Source organism: Petromyzon marinus, chromosome 24 (genome assembly GCF_048934315.1).
Source record: "Petromyzon marinus isolate PM22_M1 ecotype Great Lakes invasive population chromosome 24, UKy_Petmar_22M1.pri1.0, whole genome shotgun sequence".
Classification (NCBI taxonomy): domain Eukaryota; kingdom Metazoa; phylum Chordata; class Hyperoartia; order Petromyzontiformes; family Petromyzontidae; genus Petromyzon; species Petromyzon marinus.
Window position 1 is genome coordinate 11,081,195 of NC_133690.1, and position 14,255 is coordinate 11,095,449.

The 14,255-nt window shown below is 44.4% G+C and overlaps 1 protein-coding gene across 5 annotated transcripts in view; it reads right to left on the bottom strand.

Moving 5' to 3' along the window:
• Positions 1 to 14,255, bottom strand: part of TRHDE (thyrotropin releasing hormone degrading enzyme) — a 238,351-nt gene that overhangs the window by 186,493 nt on the left and 37,603 nt on the right. For all 5 annotated transcript variants that reach the window (XM_032959912.2, XM_032959913.2, XM_032959914.2 and 2 more), the window contains one exon: positions 6,782 to 6,908. In XM_032959912.2, coding sequence (XP_032815803.1) covers positions 6,782 to 6,908 — 127 coding nt within the window. The remainder of the gene's footprint in view (positions 1 to 6,781; positions 6,909 to 14,255) is intronic.

Here is a 14,255-nt window from a genome sequence, read left to right on the forward strand (position 1 = left end):
GAGGAGAGCAGATTTATTAATAAATGGTTATTCATCAGCAGAAGTATGCGAGTAATTTACAGCTCATTGACAATCCACTTCTGGATAGATATCTCTGCATGCTGTGGTGGGAATGTGTTTTTTTTCTTACCATACTTCACCACACTGGTCAGCGAGGGTGGTGAAGGAGTGCACTAACCACTGGACCACCATGCCACATTTTAAAATCTTAATCCTTCTAGCAGAACACGTAAAAGATCATTGATAAATGCAATGGGTGTTCCAACGAAGATTAATCACACGTGCCACTGTTAAAATCCATTAACCTCTCAAGCGTTTAGTTCACAATTAAACACACTCGCCTTTGCTCCAGACATATTTGTTGACCTGTAATGCATAGCCATGACCCTTAACCACACACTGTGCCTCAATGGCACGAGGTTAATGCTTTTACAGATATCACCTAAAGGTGAATTCAACCCCCCCCCACCCCCAGAATATAAACACCAGGTTTGACAAATACAAACGGCCAGCAAACTAAAAGTATTTACGGTTTCATTTCCGACTCATAGTATGTGTACAAGTATTATTTTTTTTTATTAATAATGCAATATCCCGTAGGAAGATACTTTGAATGCCATTCAACTGTTGCATTTTATGCCGAGTAAACCTAAGTAGTTGTAGAGCTAATGAGGTGGGCAGCATAAAGCAGTACAGAAAGTAGGTGTTTGACCGGTATCTCACTTGCCTACATTGTGTTCTTTTCTCTCCCTCTGGCTACTCTGGTTCCGTTCCCATAAAGAAAATGACTAATTTGGTAAAAAAAACGCAGTGTAAGACGTGTTAGGCTTTCTCGACCAATATTGTGCATACTAAAGATCGTACTTGGAACGTCGCACTCGAATTGGGTTGGGATTGTGGAAATACTCGCCGCGATCCCGTTCACATCAAACGAATGTAAACCCAGTTTGACCCATAGGCCTTTCGCGACCAATAGCATCCATAATGAAGGTTTTTTTGAGGGGCTAGATCAAGTAAATATAAATGCGTCGTTAAACCCGCCACCACCGAACTCCGATTGTAAATGTTGTGGATTTACTCTCCAACACACCGCTGTGCTGAAGTAGTAACTAATTGGCACATTTCGTTTACGTGACGAACCTTACTGATTGGCTGTGTCGGGTGGTGGCGAGTTTAAAGGCACGTTTATATTTACGCGATCTAACCCAAAAAAAACTTTATTACTGGCCAAACGTGCAGGATACCTCCTGAACAAGTATCTTGAAAGTCAATCAAACTTTTTTGATAAATGAATGATTATTAATGTTATTACATTGTGGTTTTCTTGATATATGTTTGAAGGTACGATACAGTGAGGGAAAAAAGTATTTGATCCCCTGCTGATTTTGTACGTTTCCCCACTGACAAAGAAATGATCAGTCTATAATTTTAATGTTAGGTTTATTTGAACAGTGAGAGGCAGAATAACAACAAGAAAATCCAGAAAAACGCATGTCAAAAATGTTATCAATTGATATGCATTTTAATGAGGGAAATAAGTATTTGACCCCCTCTCAATCAGAAAGATTTCTGGATCCCAGGTGTCTTTTATACAGGTAACGAGCTGAGATTAGGAGCACACTCTTAAAGGGAGTTCTCCTAATCTCAGCTTGTTACCTGTATAAAACACACCTGTCCACAGAAGCAATCAATAAATCAGATTCCAAACTCTCCACCATGGCCAAAACCAAAAAGCTCTCCAAGGATGTCAGGGACAAGATTGTAGGCCTACACAACACTGGAATGGGCTACAAGACCATTGCCAAGCAGCTTGGTGAGAAGGTGACAACAGTTAGTGTGATTATTTGCAAATGGAAGAAACACAAAAGAACTGTAAATCTCCCTCGGCCAGGGGCTCCATGCAAAATCTCACCTCGTGGAGTTGCAATGATCATGAGAACGGTGAGGAATCAGCCCAGAACTACACGGGAGGATCTTGTCAATTATCTCAAGGCAGCCGGGACCATAGTCACCAAGAAAACAATTGGTAACACACTACGCCGTGAAGGACTGAAATCCTGCAGCGCCCGCAAGGTCCCCCTGCTCAAGAAAGCACATATACATGCCCGACTGAAGTTTGCCAATGAACATCTGAATGATTCAGAGGACAACTGGGTGAAAGTGTTGTGGTCAGATGAGACCAAAATGGAGCTCTTTGGCATCAACTCAACTCGCTGTGTTCTGAGGAGGAGGAATGCTGCCTATGACCCCAAGAACACCATCCCCACCGTCAAATATGGAGGTGGAAACATGCTTTGGCGGTGTTTTTCTGCTAAGGAAACAGAACAACTTCACCGCATCAAAAGGACGATGGACGGGGCCATGTACCGTCAAATCTTGGGTGAGAACCTCCTTCCCTCAGCCAGGGCATTGAAAATGGGTCGTGGATGGGTATTCCAGCATGACAATGACCAAAAAAACACATGGCCAAGGCAACAAAGGAGTGGCTCAAGAAGAAGCACATTAAGATCCTGGAGTGGCCTAGCCAGTCTCCAGACCTGGAGTGGCCTAGCCAGTCTCCAGACCTTAATCCCATATAAAATCTGTGGAGGGAGCTGAAGGTTCGAGTTGCCAAACGTCAGCCTCGAAACCTTAATGACTTGGAGAAGATCTGCAAAGAGGAGTGGGACAAAATCCCTCCTGAGATGTGTGCAAACCTGGTGGCCAACTACAAGAAACGTCTGACCTCTGTGATTGCCAAAGAGGGTTTTGTCACCAAGTACTAAGTCATGTTTTGCAGAGGGGTCAACTACTTATTTCCCTCATTAAAATGCAAATCAATTTATAACATTTTTGACATGAGTTTTTTCTGGATTTTTTGTTGTTATTCTGTCTCTCACTGTTCAAATAAACCTACCATTAAAATTATAGACTGATCATTTCTCTGTCAGTGGGCAAACGTACAAAATCAGCAGGGGATCAAATACTTTTTTTCCCTCACTGTACATACAAATTGGCAGTGCCAGGATTATCCTAGTCGCAAAAGTATCTATGTATGCTACGGGCCCTGCACTTTCAAGGGCCTCGCGCTAAATGCTTTCAAGCTATCAATTTCTGTTCAGTGATTCTGCACTTGCTATATTACTATAGTACTATACTGCCTTGAACTTTTATGAACGACTGAGTGTTAAAGGTTAGCGATTTGTCGTATTATCTATTTGTATAGCAAATGAAAAAAATACAATCACTTTACTGTGTAAGTTAAACATTTGTTTTTTAATATTTTTTAAAAAAAATTAGGGGCCCCTTTATAACATATGCTACAGGCCCGCACGAACTTAATCCAGCACTGCAATTTGGGATTTCTCCAACATCTAAATACAGCTGCATAAGAAAAAAAATGGACATCACGGGGGAACCAACAAAAGCAGGGAGGGCTCTACGCACTTATTGAACAGGTTGCACAGATGGGAGTCAGTCAGCAGAGATAAGGAGCATGTCGTGTCGGCACTCGAGCAAGGGGCAGGGAGTGGGCAACCGCAGCTAAAACGATACTGAATTTGAGGCCGTAACAAAACACCATCATCATCAGCTACTGCATCATCATCATCATTCAGCTGGACAAAGGCGTCCCTCCAAAAGCGACTCCCCACATTGAACGCCAGCCCAAGGCCTGTCCAGTTTTAACCTTACCCAGTAACAACATTCACCAAACACCGCGATGGCCAAAGAGTGCCCCCCCCCCCACTTTTTTTTTATAACCACTGATCGAGGAACCGCACGGACGGGCGCGCGCATGCAAAATAGTCCCCGAGTAGCAGAGCTCACGGCACACTGCGGATTCCTGGCAATTGGCTGAGTGATTGATTTCCACGGGAGGGGGTTACAAGGCGGGGTAGGGGCACTTAGCGTCGAGTGGAAAACGCCGCGAATGTTTAGATAAGTCGGTGGACTAAGCGTGTCTGACAATGACGAGGGGGGCTTCGGTGACAAGTCGGAGCCATTTGGCGGAGCGGGCTGCAAGCAACCTGTCCTGAAATTGCCCGAAATTGGCCCCAGAACACACCATTCCGGCATGGTGATTACAAACGCACGTGCCGACCAGCAACCGCTATCGCTCGGCACGCGCAGGATGACCCATCAAAAGCCGGCTCATAATTGCAATTCGCGGCCAGGAGGTGTTTTTGTGTTTGTTTTGTTTTCGCTGCCTTTGCGGAGAGAGCATGTTGCTTTTATTCGTGTGATTCTCCACCATCCCAGACCTTTATCTCCCAAAAACAGCCCCAACAGAGTGACACGATTCTCTTTTGGGAGAGTCCTGCTTGGGATATGGTAAAGGCTGGATATAAGCACACCACTTGCGAATGAGGCAAGCTGTGCTTATATCAGAAATGGTGCATTTGTGTCAGATGCCGCCCCTTTTGCCATCCTCCCCACCAGCGTAGCATAAAGAATGCATTGCTTGTATCAGAACTGTGCTCGAGTAAAAGGTGTGCCTTTATCAAGATTCCACTCAATTCCGCCCATTGTTCATTGTGCCAGTTAAAAGGGTAAAACCTATTCCTATATCTTGTTTCTGGCAAAGGAGGTCTCATAATGTAAATGCTCACCCCGAGCCCTCAATACTCTGATGGTGCGCTGTTTTTGAGTTGTACGCCTTTTGGCGTCTTCTGGTCCAACACCAATGGAGACTAGGCTCTAAGAAAAGCTGTCTCGGGTGTGGACCAATCAAATTCAAGGACAGTGCATATTATCAGAGTTGTCTTTTTTGTTTGCATTCTGACTGCTTGTGTTGTGGTTTTTGCAAACATGATGCCTTGAATAAAGGTGTCAGTTTTTGTGCCAGTTAAAAGGGTAAAACCTATTCCTATAAGAGAGATGAAATTGGGGTTCCTGGAGAAAAGCATACGAGAATGTGGGGTTAACGATACGGTTATGTTCGCAACATGTTTGCTGATCTAAAAATAATAATAGTACTTCCTTCTGTGCATCTCAAAGCAGTATATTTTACAGTTCTTTGCTAACATGCGTTTATCCAATAATTGTTCATAAAATACACCTGAGCAAGCTATGTTGATTTTATTTTTTTTATTCAGAAATATTAGTGGAAAAGTAATTGAATCTACAACCAGTGAAAAATACTAATCATTTATGGCATTGACCAAATATGCCAAGTGAGGCATTTCAGGGTAAATAATAAAAAACATTTCGTAGCATTATTTATCAATATTATATTGTTCTCATTTTGCGAGACATGTTTTAATGGATTCAGATAAAATATGCAAGACAATGCTCGAAGTAGATAATTTACCGCATGAATGAAGGTAAATTCTAAGCATCTCCCAACACGAATGAACAGTCAAATTGCCCTGATATATGTTGGCAGTCTTGAGTCAGTGATGGAAATACATTCCCATGGTGGAGGCCCAATCTCTCCTTTCCTTAACATGATCACTGTTGACCCATCCAACTCTTATTTGTTTTGCTATTAAACTATTTTTTTATTTTACCAGGTAAGGCCCCACTGAGCTATGTAGCTCTTTCTCAGAAGAGACCTGGCTGTCAATGACAGCTCAACGAAGTCGCTTATCACGTGGAAATTTATAGCAGACAAATACTTGAACACGCACGTTGATTCTAAATGTGGAGGGAAAACCCGAAGGACCTGAAGAAAAATCCACACGAGCACGAGGAGAACATGCAACCTTCAGATATACGGACGTCGGGGTCACAATCGAATCCACAACCTCCTGCATACCAAGTGGGGTAGTTAACATCTCGCCACCGTGGCGACCTACCAAAAGCACGACTCATTTGATCAAACAAAGATGATTTAAGGGCTGAGGCAACCACCTCCTGGAATTTGAACTCCCGACCTTCTGACTGTTAGCCAAGACCAGGGGTGCAGAACCTACAGCCTGTGGGCTGTATTCGAGATTTCATATGGCCCAAAAAAATATGTATCCATCACTGCAAGCATCTTTACCCCACTAATCAGGTACTAGATGGCAACACTGAGTGTCTGACGTCATAGCTCTCAGTCGCTGGAAGGGCCTCTGAGTGAGAGAAGCAATTAAGGTGTGTGCTAGTCTATGACCCGTCAAATGGCTTATTTTTTGGTGATTTCAAAAACGTTTTTCGGTTTGGACATGTTTGTTATGTTGTAGTACGGAGTTAGACTGATGGCCTTAATCTAAGTTTTCTTGTGGTTGTTGTTTGACTTGCATCCCACTGGGATTTTTTGCACACAGCGTTGGTGTACGGTGCTTTTTTCAGGAATATTTTGCTGTTTTTTTCATGGCTTTTCTGTTTGCACGGTCACATTGTCACTTTATGATGTTTTTCTTGTTCGTGTTTTTTTGTTTGTTGTGGTTGCACCCGATTCAAGAGCCGAATGGCTCACAGGGCTATACCAAAATAAATAAACTAAACTAAACTAAATGGATTTGAAAGCCCTATTTGGCCTTCAGCAAGTGGGAATGCTAACTGACGATAGATTAACTAAATTAACGGATACATCAATATGAGAGACAACAATACATACAGCGTAGACAGCGGAAGAGATTGCAAGAGAAAAAGAAACATCAAATTATTTGGAGGCCACTGCTGTACAAGAAACAACCAAGGAACGTACAGAAAGCAACAAAATTGAGGGCAGCCTTTGCCCTGCAGTGGAAAGTCGGAGACTGAGAGCAGCAGCACCAGCAGTAACGAGGGAGAAGTTCTCCACTCCCACAGCAACGGGCCAATAGCTGCGTGCGTGGCGGAGACAGGGGCGTGGACACTGGCTCGCTCTGCTCACCCAGCTTGGGCAGGGAGTAGCTGAGATTGAAGAAGTCGTGGTAGAAGTCCAGCAGTTGCAGGGTGATGTTGAGGGCCGAGTCGGCGGAGCCACGTCTCACGGCTTCCGGACGTGCGTACAGTCGTACCTAACCAACAAAGACAAAGATCTCCCATGTAGGCACGCAGACCGTTTGGGGCAAGGGCTGCGAGTGAGCACCCTGCAAATTCGAGATTTGAAGCTTTCTAGATTTGAAGCTTTCGTGCCTGCAAAGGGGCACGAGCGGGTGTTGTGGCCAGCAGGTCGCCCCAGTGCCGATGTTAACACATGCTGCAACCAACACTCATTTTGGCCGTGAGCAGGAATCAAACTCAAGTAGCCATGATCGTCGCATAGTGTGCAAGCCACTGCGCTACCGTACCCCAGACACATTATGCAAAGGACAAAAATCCCCCACATAGCCTTAACAGCCCATGCACGGTTGGATGAATGCCTCCTTGCACTGTGTGAGTCATTGTCGCTATTTGATCATATTTCACACGCACTGCTCAGTGCAGATTGGTGAAGGGGAACCTCGAATTGGTTTAATATGTAACTCGTGACTGATGTTAACTGTGGCCAGGAATCCAACTCAGGTAAACCAGGTTCATTGCACAATGCACGAACCGACTGAGCAAGAGCTGATTTTCAAAAGGTAAAAAGGTGAAAGGCCTTCACTGGAGGGAGCTCTTGAGGGCCCCTTGTGAAGGCATTTGGTCTGCCCTTCCACAATGAGCAGACAACTTGGAAGAGTATTCTTGGTTCTTTCGGTAAAGTCACGTAGAAGGGAAATAATAAAATATTTATAGTTTTTTTTTGTACCTTCTACGTGACTTTACCGAAAGAACCAAGAATATGAATCCCTGCAGTCACGAAAGCTTTAAAACGAAACTTGGAAGAGGTTGGTACTTGGCCCATTCTTCCATGCCGGCCGTGTATCTCGGAAGAGGTGGCAGAACCCACACTTTACCCTACCAAACGCGTCCCGCCGATCAACAACTACCTTCAGTGGAACACATTTATGCTCCATAATAGAGGTGTTTTGGGTTAGATCGCGTAAATATATGTGTCGTTAAAACCCACCACCACCCGACACAGCCAACTAGTAAGGGTTGTCACGGAAACAGAACGTGCCAATTTGTCACTAGTACAGCACACCGGTGTATTGGAGAGCCAAGCCACAACATTTACAATCTGAGTACGACGTTTCTCCAGTAATTACAACTAGCTTCATCAGGTGACAGCCAGATTTGTCAAATCATGTTCCCTTGAACAGGGGAGACACTCGGCCTTGATTGAGGCGAGGATTATGAGATTTTGATGCTGGACTGTGTATGTGTTTGTATGTGCACCTAGGCTGGCACAAGGTCTGTGGTGATGTCACCGCCACTAAGCAGCGAATGGCGGCTGTTGTTGTTGTTGGGAGTTGTGGTGTGCTGGTTCCAGTGACAGCCTGATTCGTGCTGATGGGTGGACAGAGGTGGCGGTGGGGTAGGGAGGGATTTCAGAAACCGGCACCGTTGCTTCAACTGCCGCACCGGGAGATCGGAGCGGCGACCTCTGTGTTCCCACATTCTCAACCACCGCACCGTTTGCCGGTGCCCTTGCACTCTTCATTAACTGAACAAAAGCCGAACTGAGCACAACTGTCGTGAGCTTGGCAGCTGGGTGGTCTACGTATGCATGCGGGACTTCTTTCACGCCGTACGTAGCCAACCGTGCCAATCGGAGGTGCGGCGGGGGAGGGGGGGAACGACAAGTGGAAAACAAACAAAAAAACAGTTCTAAAGAAATGAGTTTGCAATCTACACAGCTCCAGGGGCTTCCGAATATCGGAAGGAAGAGCGCTCTGCAGAGGGCCGTAGCAGGATCAGCGCATCTGAACGGGGCGCAATGCGGCATCTTCACCCCACGCCGCTGTCTCCGTGCGTCGGTCGATTCGTGGACACAACTGACCACAACTGTCGTGAGCTTGCCAGCTGGACGATGGTCTAGCAGTGGGTGAACCCGGCACCAAGCCCACCGTCGAAGGTTCATTGCCTCCGGCGCACCCGCTCATTTGTGCAGGGATTTATGAGAGCTGATCAAACAGCGCGTACTGACAGAGACGGAATGGTGCTAGAACACAGGGTCAACGTTCAATTAAAAAGTGCATCGCTCTTAGCAAGGATTACCTCATAATATAGCAACGGATTAACGGGCGTCTGAAGTAATCTCAGCTTTTGATATCGCCGTGTGCATTGTGCATTTAAATTGAGTATGAAGAAAAATAATGAGCATTTAACAAAAAACTGAAATTATGGAGAACAATCAGAAACAAGCGTTGACAAATGAGAGCATACCCCCAATTAGGAACTAGGCCTCCCAGTGACGTTCACGTGCTCGTGAGGCTACAAATAAACCTGTGGCTATGAGATAGCCTCAAAGCAGCATACAAGCATTGGGGAATTTTACTTTCAGAGTGGATCAGCAAGGGAGGTTTTTTTTGTTGTTGTTGCGAGTAACCTACTCTTAGTCTACTTGCAAAAGAGATGATGAATGTCATTTGGCTCTCGCCTGCTTTCAGTGTGGGACACGAGAAATAAATTGATCTTTGTAATCATGGCTCTAACTTGCTTCGAGGACACCGAGGTATTGCACTCGGCGGTGTCCGACTCGTTTAGAATGTGTCTCGACATCTGGCAGAGAGAGTGTCGCGAAATGTATTTCCTGCAAAGGCCATCACCGCTGCCATCTCCATCGTCCCGAAGATCCATTTATTCGACGGCGCCCAAACAACGCAACACTTCTAATTGTTCTTACACGATCGCATTGTGCCACTTAAGTGAAAGTGTTAATTATATACTCACCCCCTGCCCCCCACCCCCGATTTCACTATTCTACTCTCATTGAAATTGACTCCTAAATTCAGCTCACCTGAATACGCAAACGGCTTCTCGCATTCGGGCTCAATCTTTCACCGAACTTTCTATAAATGTTCCGTTGAAATTACTGCCATTCCTCATGCCCGCGACAATCCAGCATATCTGGCACGATTCTCATTTTCCTATCTGGGGTTGTTGCTCTGTATAACACGAGTCATTTACATAGACAGAGAGAGAGCAGAATGTAATAGAATGCACACCTCCTGATTTATACATTCAATGCGATCATTATTTGCATACATATGATAAGGACTTTTGTCGGATCAAGATAGCGGTGGAAACAGGTAGATCCTATTTTATGGGACAAAGTGCGATTTTAGAAATATGTATCTTTTTTTACAAGATAAGATCGCCTTCACGTGCGCACGCTTACAATGTACTGCATGTGTAATTAGTTTTTGAGGGGGTGTGCCTCGAATATTATGCATTTCGCTCTACAATTCCGTTGTAAACATTTTCACAAGGACAACCCCCAAGCGGAGACGTATTTCCCACGTGAAATTAAATAGTGTTTGTGGGCAAAATAAATCAAATAGCGTGCGTTTTTGAAAGGGAAATCTTTCCCTTGGTGCACCGATAGTCGATGTAAATATGTAAACGTGGTACTGTATAATCACATGTAATATGTAACATGTTAGCATGACCAAACAAGCCAGCATGCAGCCGATCTCGTCAGGCGTCAGAAGCTATGCAGGGCGAGACAGGAGAGTGCTTTGATGCATGACCACTCCATATTACTGGTGTTAGAGCTCAGTGCTATGTTGTGGGCAATGCAGCAAAATGCATTGTTGCACTGTACTCCGATGAATCCCTGTCTATGCTCCCGCGCCTTCACACCCCACACTTCCTAGGATGGTAATGTATCATCAAATTACATCTAGGACCCACACTGTGTGTGGAGGACCTATCCAGCAGTGGATTGACAAAACATTTGGCGTATGTAGGTGTATAATGTTAGTCAACAGCCAAAGTGTTCCCATACTCACACAGACATTCAACATTCAGCCATGTTCATGTTCGGGTTGCCAAGTTTGACTGAAGCTAACCCGGGAGATGTTTAACTTGTTTTTATTTTCTTCAAATATTTTCTTTTAAAATCTCCCGGATTGCTTTCAATAGGCGCCGGGAGATCAATGCCAATTCCCGGTAAGGGTTGGCAACCCTAGTTCATCTCCATTGATGTCCCTGAGCCAATGGTGAGAATTTAATTTCTCTGACAGGCACTATCCATTGGTGCTGCACCTCTGTGCTGACTATCCACAGATGTGCAGTCCTGACATTGCTTGTTCAGGCCACGCATAGCGGGAAAGGCCTCTCACCACTGGAGGGGCTCTAGAGCAGTGCCTCTCAACCCGGGAGTGCACGGACCCCTGGGGATATGTGGCAATGTCCTGGGGAATACACGTGAGGTGATTTATAAAATTGTGTGAAATTATAACATAGGTGAGAGGCACTGGTGAATAATAATGTATGCATCTGTCAATATAAAACAACAATACAATTTCAGTCCATGTGGTAACCTAGAATTATATTAAAGACCTTTCTAAACGCATTGATCGTAAACAACGCTGGTTTCCAAGAGTAAACAACGTGGTTTCCAAGAGTAAACAACGCTGGTTTCCAAGAGTAAAACCACGTGGTTTCCATGAGTAAACAACGCTGGTTTCCAAGAGTAAACCACGTGGTTTCCAAGGGTAAACAACGCTGCTTTCCAAGAGTAAACAACGCGGTTTCCATGAGTAAACAACGCTGGTTTCCAAGAGTAAACAACGCTGGTTTCCAAGAGTAAACAACGCTGGTTTCCATGAGTAAACAACGCTGGTTTCCAAGAGTAAACAACGCTGGTTTCCAAGAGTAAACAACGTGGTTTCCATGAGTAAACAACGTGGTTTCCATGAGTAAACAACGCTGGTTTCCAAGAGTAAACAACGTGGTTTCCAAGAGTAAACAACGTGGTTTCCAAGAGTAAACAACGTGGTTTCCATGAGTAACAACGCTGGTTTCCAAGAGTAAACCACGTGGTTTCCAAGAGTAAACAACGTGGTTTCCATGAGTAAACAACGTGGTTTCCATGAGAAAACAACGCTGGTTTCCAAGAGTAAACAACGTGGTTTCCAAGAGTAAACCACGTGGTTTCCAAGAGTAAACAACGTGGTTTCCATGAGTAAACAATGTGGTTTCCAAGAGTAAACCACGTGGTTTCCATGAGTAAACAACGTGGTTTCCAAGAGTAAACAACGTGGTTTCCAAGAGTAAACCACGTGGTTTCCAAGAGTAAACCACGTGGTTTCCATGAGTAAACAACGTGGTTTCCAAGAGTAAACAACGTGGTTTCCAAGAGTAAACCACGTGGTTTCCATGAGTAAACAACGTGGTTTCCAAGAGTAAACAATGTGGTTTCCAAGAGTAAACAACGCTGGTTTCCAAGAGTAAACCACGCTGGTTTCCATGAGTAAACAATGTGGTTTCCAAGAGTAAACCACGTGGTTTCCAAGAGTAAACAACGTGGTTTCCAAGAGTAAACAACGTGGTTTCCAAGAGTAAACCACGCTGGTTTCCATGAGTAAACAACGCTGGTTTCCATGAGTAAACAACGCTGGTTTCCATGAGTAAACCACGTGGTTTCCAAGAGTAAACAACTCTGGTTTCCAAGAGTAAACCACGTGGTTTCCATGAGTAAACAACGTGGTTTCCATGAGTAAACAACGCTGGTTTCCAAGAGTAAACAACGCTGGTTTCCATGAGTAAACAACGCTTTTTTCCATGAGTAAACAACGCTGGTTTCCATGAGTAAACAACGTGGTTTCCAAGAGTAAACAACGCTGCTTTCCATGAGTAAACAACGCTGGTTTCCATGAGTAAACAACGCTGGTTTCCATGAGTAAACAACGCTGGTTTCCAAGAGTAAATAACGCTGGTTTCCATGAGTAAACAACGCTGCTTTCCATGAGTAAACAACGTGGTTTCCATGAGTAAACAACGCTGGTTTCCAAGAGTAAACAACGCTGGTTTCCAAGAGTAAACAACGTGGTTTCCAAGAGTAAACAACGCTGGTTTCCCAGAGTAAACCACGTGGTTTCCATGAGTAAACAACGCTGGTTTCCAAGAGTAAACAACGCTGGTTTCCAAGAGTAAACAACGTGGTTTCCATGAGTAAACCACGTGGTTTCCATGAGTAAACAACGCTGGTTTCCAAGAGTAAACAACGTGGTTTCCATGAGTAAACAACGCTGGTTTCCAAGAGTAAACAACGTGGTTTCCAAGAGTAAACCACGTGGTTTCTAAGAGTAAACAACGTGGTTTCCAAGAGTAAGAAACGCTGGTTTCCAAGAGTAAACAACGCTGCTTTCCATGAGTAAACAACGCTGGTTTCCATGAGTAAACAACGCTGGTTTCCATGAGTAAACAACGTGGTTTCCATGAGTAAACAACGCTGGTTTCCCAGAGTAAACCACGTGGTTTCCATGAGTAAACAACGCTGGTTTCCAAGAGTAAACAACGCTGGTTTCCAAGAGTAAACAACGTGGTTTCCAAGAGTAAACAACGCTGGTTTCCCAGAGTAAACCACGTGGTTTCCATGAGTAAACAACGCTGGTTTCCAAGAGTAAACAACGCTGGTTTCCAAGAGTAAACAACGTGGTTCCCATGAGTAAACCACGTGGTTTCCATGAGTAAACAACGCTGGTTTCCAAGAGTAAACAACGTGGTTTCCATGAGTAAACAACGCTGGTTTCCAAGAGTAAACAACGTGGTTTCCAAGAGTAAACCACGTGGTTTCTAAGAGTAAACAACGTGGTTTCCAAGAGTAAGAAACGCTGGTTTCCAAGAGTAAACAACGCTGGTTTCCAAGAGTAAACAACGCTGGTTTCCAAGAGTAAACCACGTGGTTTCCATGAGTAAACCACGTGGTTTCCATGAGTAAACCACGTGGTTTCTAAGAGTAAACAACGTGGTTTCCAAGAGTAAACCACGTGGTTTCCATGAGTAAACAACGCTGGTTTCCAAAAGTAAACCACGTGGTTTCCATGAGTAAACCACGTGGTTTCCATGAGTAAACCACGTGGTTTCCATGAGTAAACCACGTGGTTTCTAAGAGTAAACAACGTGGTTTCCAAGAGTAAACCACGTGGTTTCCATGAGTAAACAACGTGGTTTCCATGAGTAAACAACGTGGTTTCCATGAGTAAACAACGTGGTTTCCAAGAGTAAACAACGTGGTTTCCATGAGTAAACCACGTGGTTTCCAAGAGTAAACAACGCTGGTTTCCAAGAGTAAACAACGTGGTTTCCATGAGTAAACAATGTGGTTTCCATGAGTAAACCACGTGGTTTCCATGAGTAAACCACGTGGTTTCCAAGAGTAAACAACGCTGGTTTCCAAGAGTAAACAACGTGGTTTCCATGAGTAAACAATGTGGTTTCCATGAGTAAACCACGTGGTTTCCCAGAGTAAACAACGCTGGTTTCCATGAGTAAACCACGTGGTTTCCCAGAGTAAACAACGCTGGTTTTTTCCAAGAGTAAACTACGCT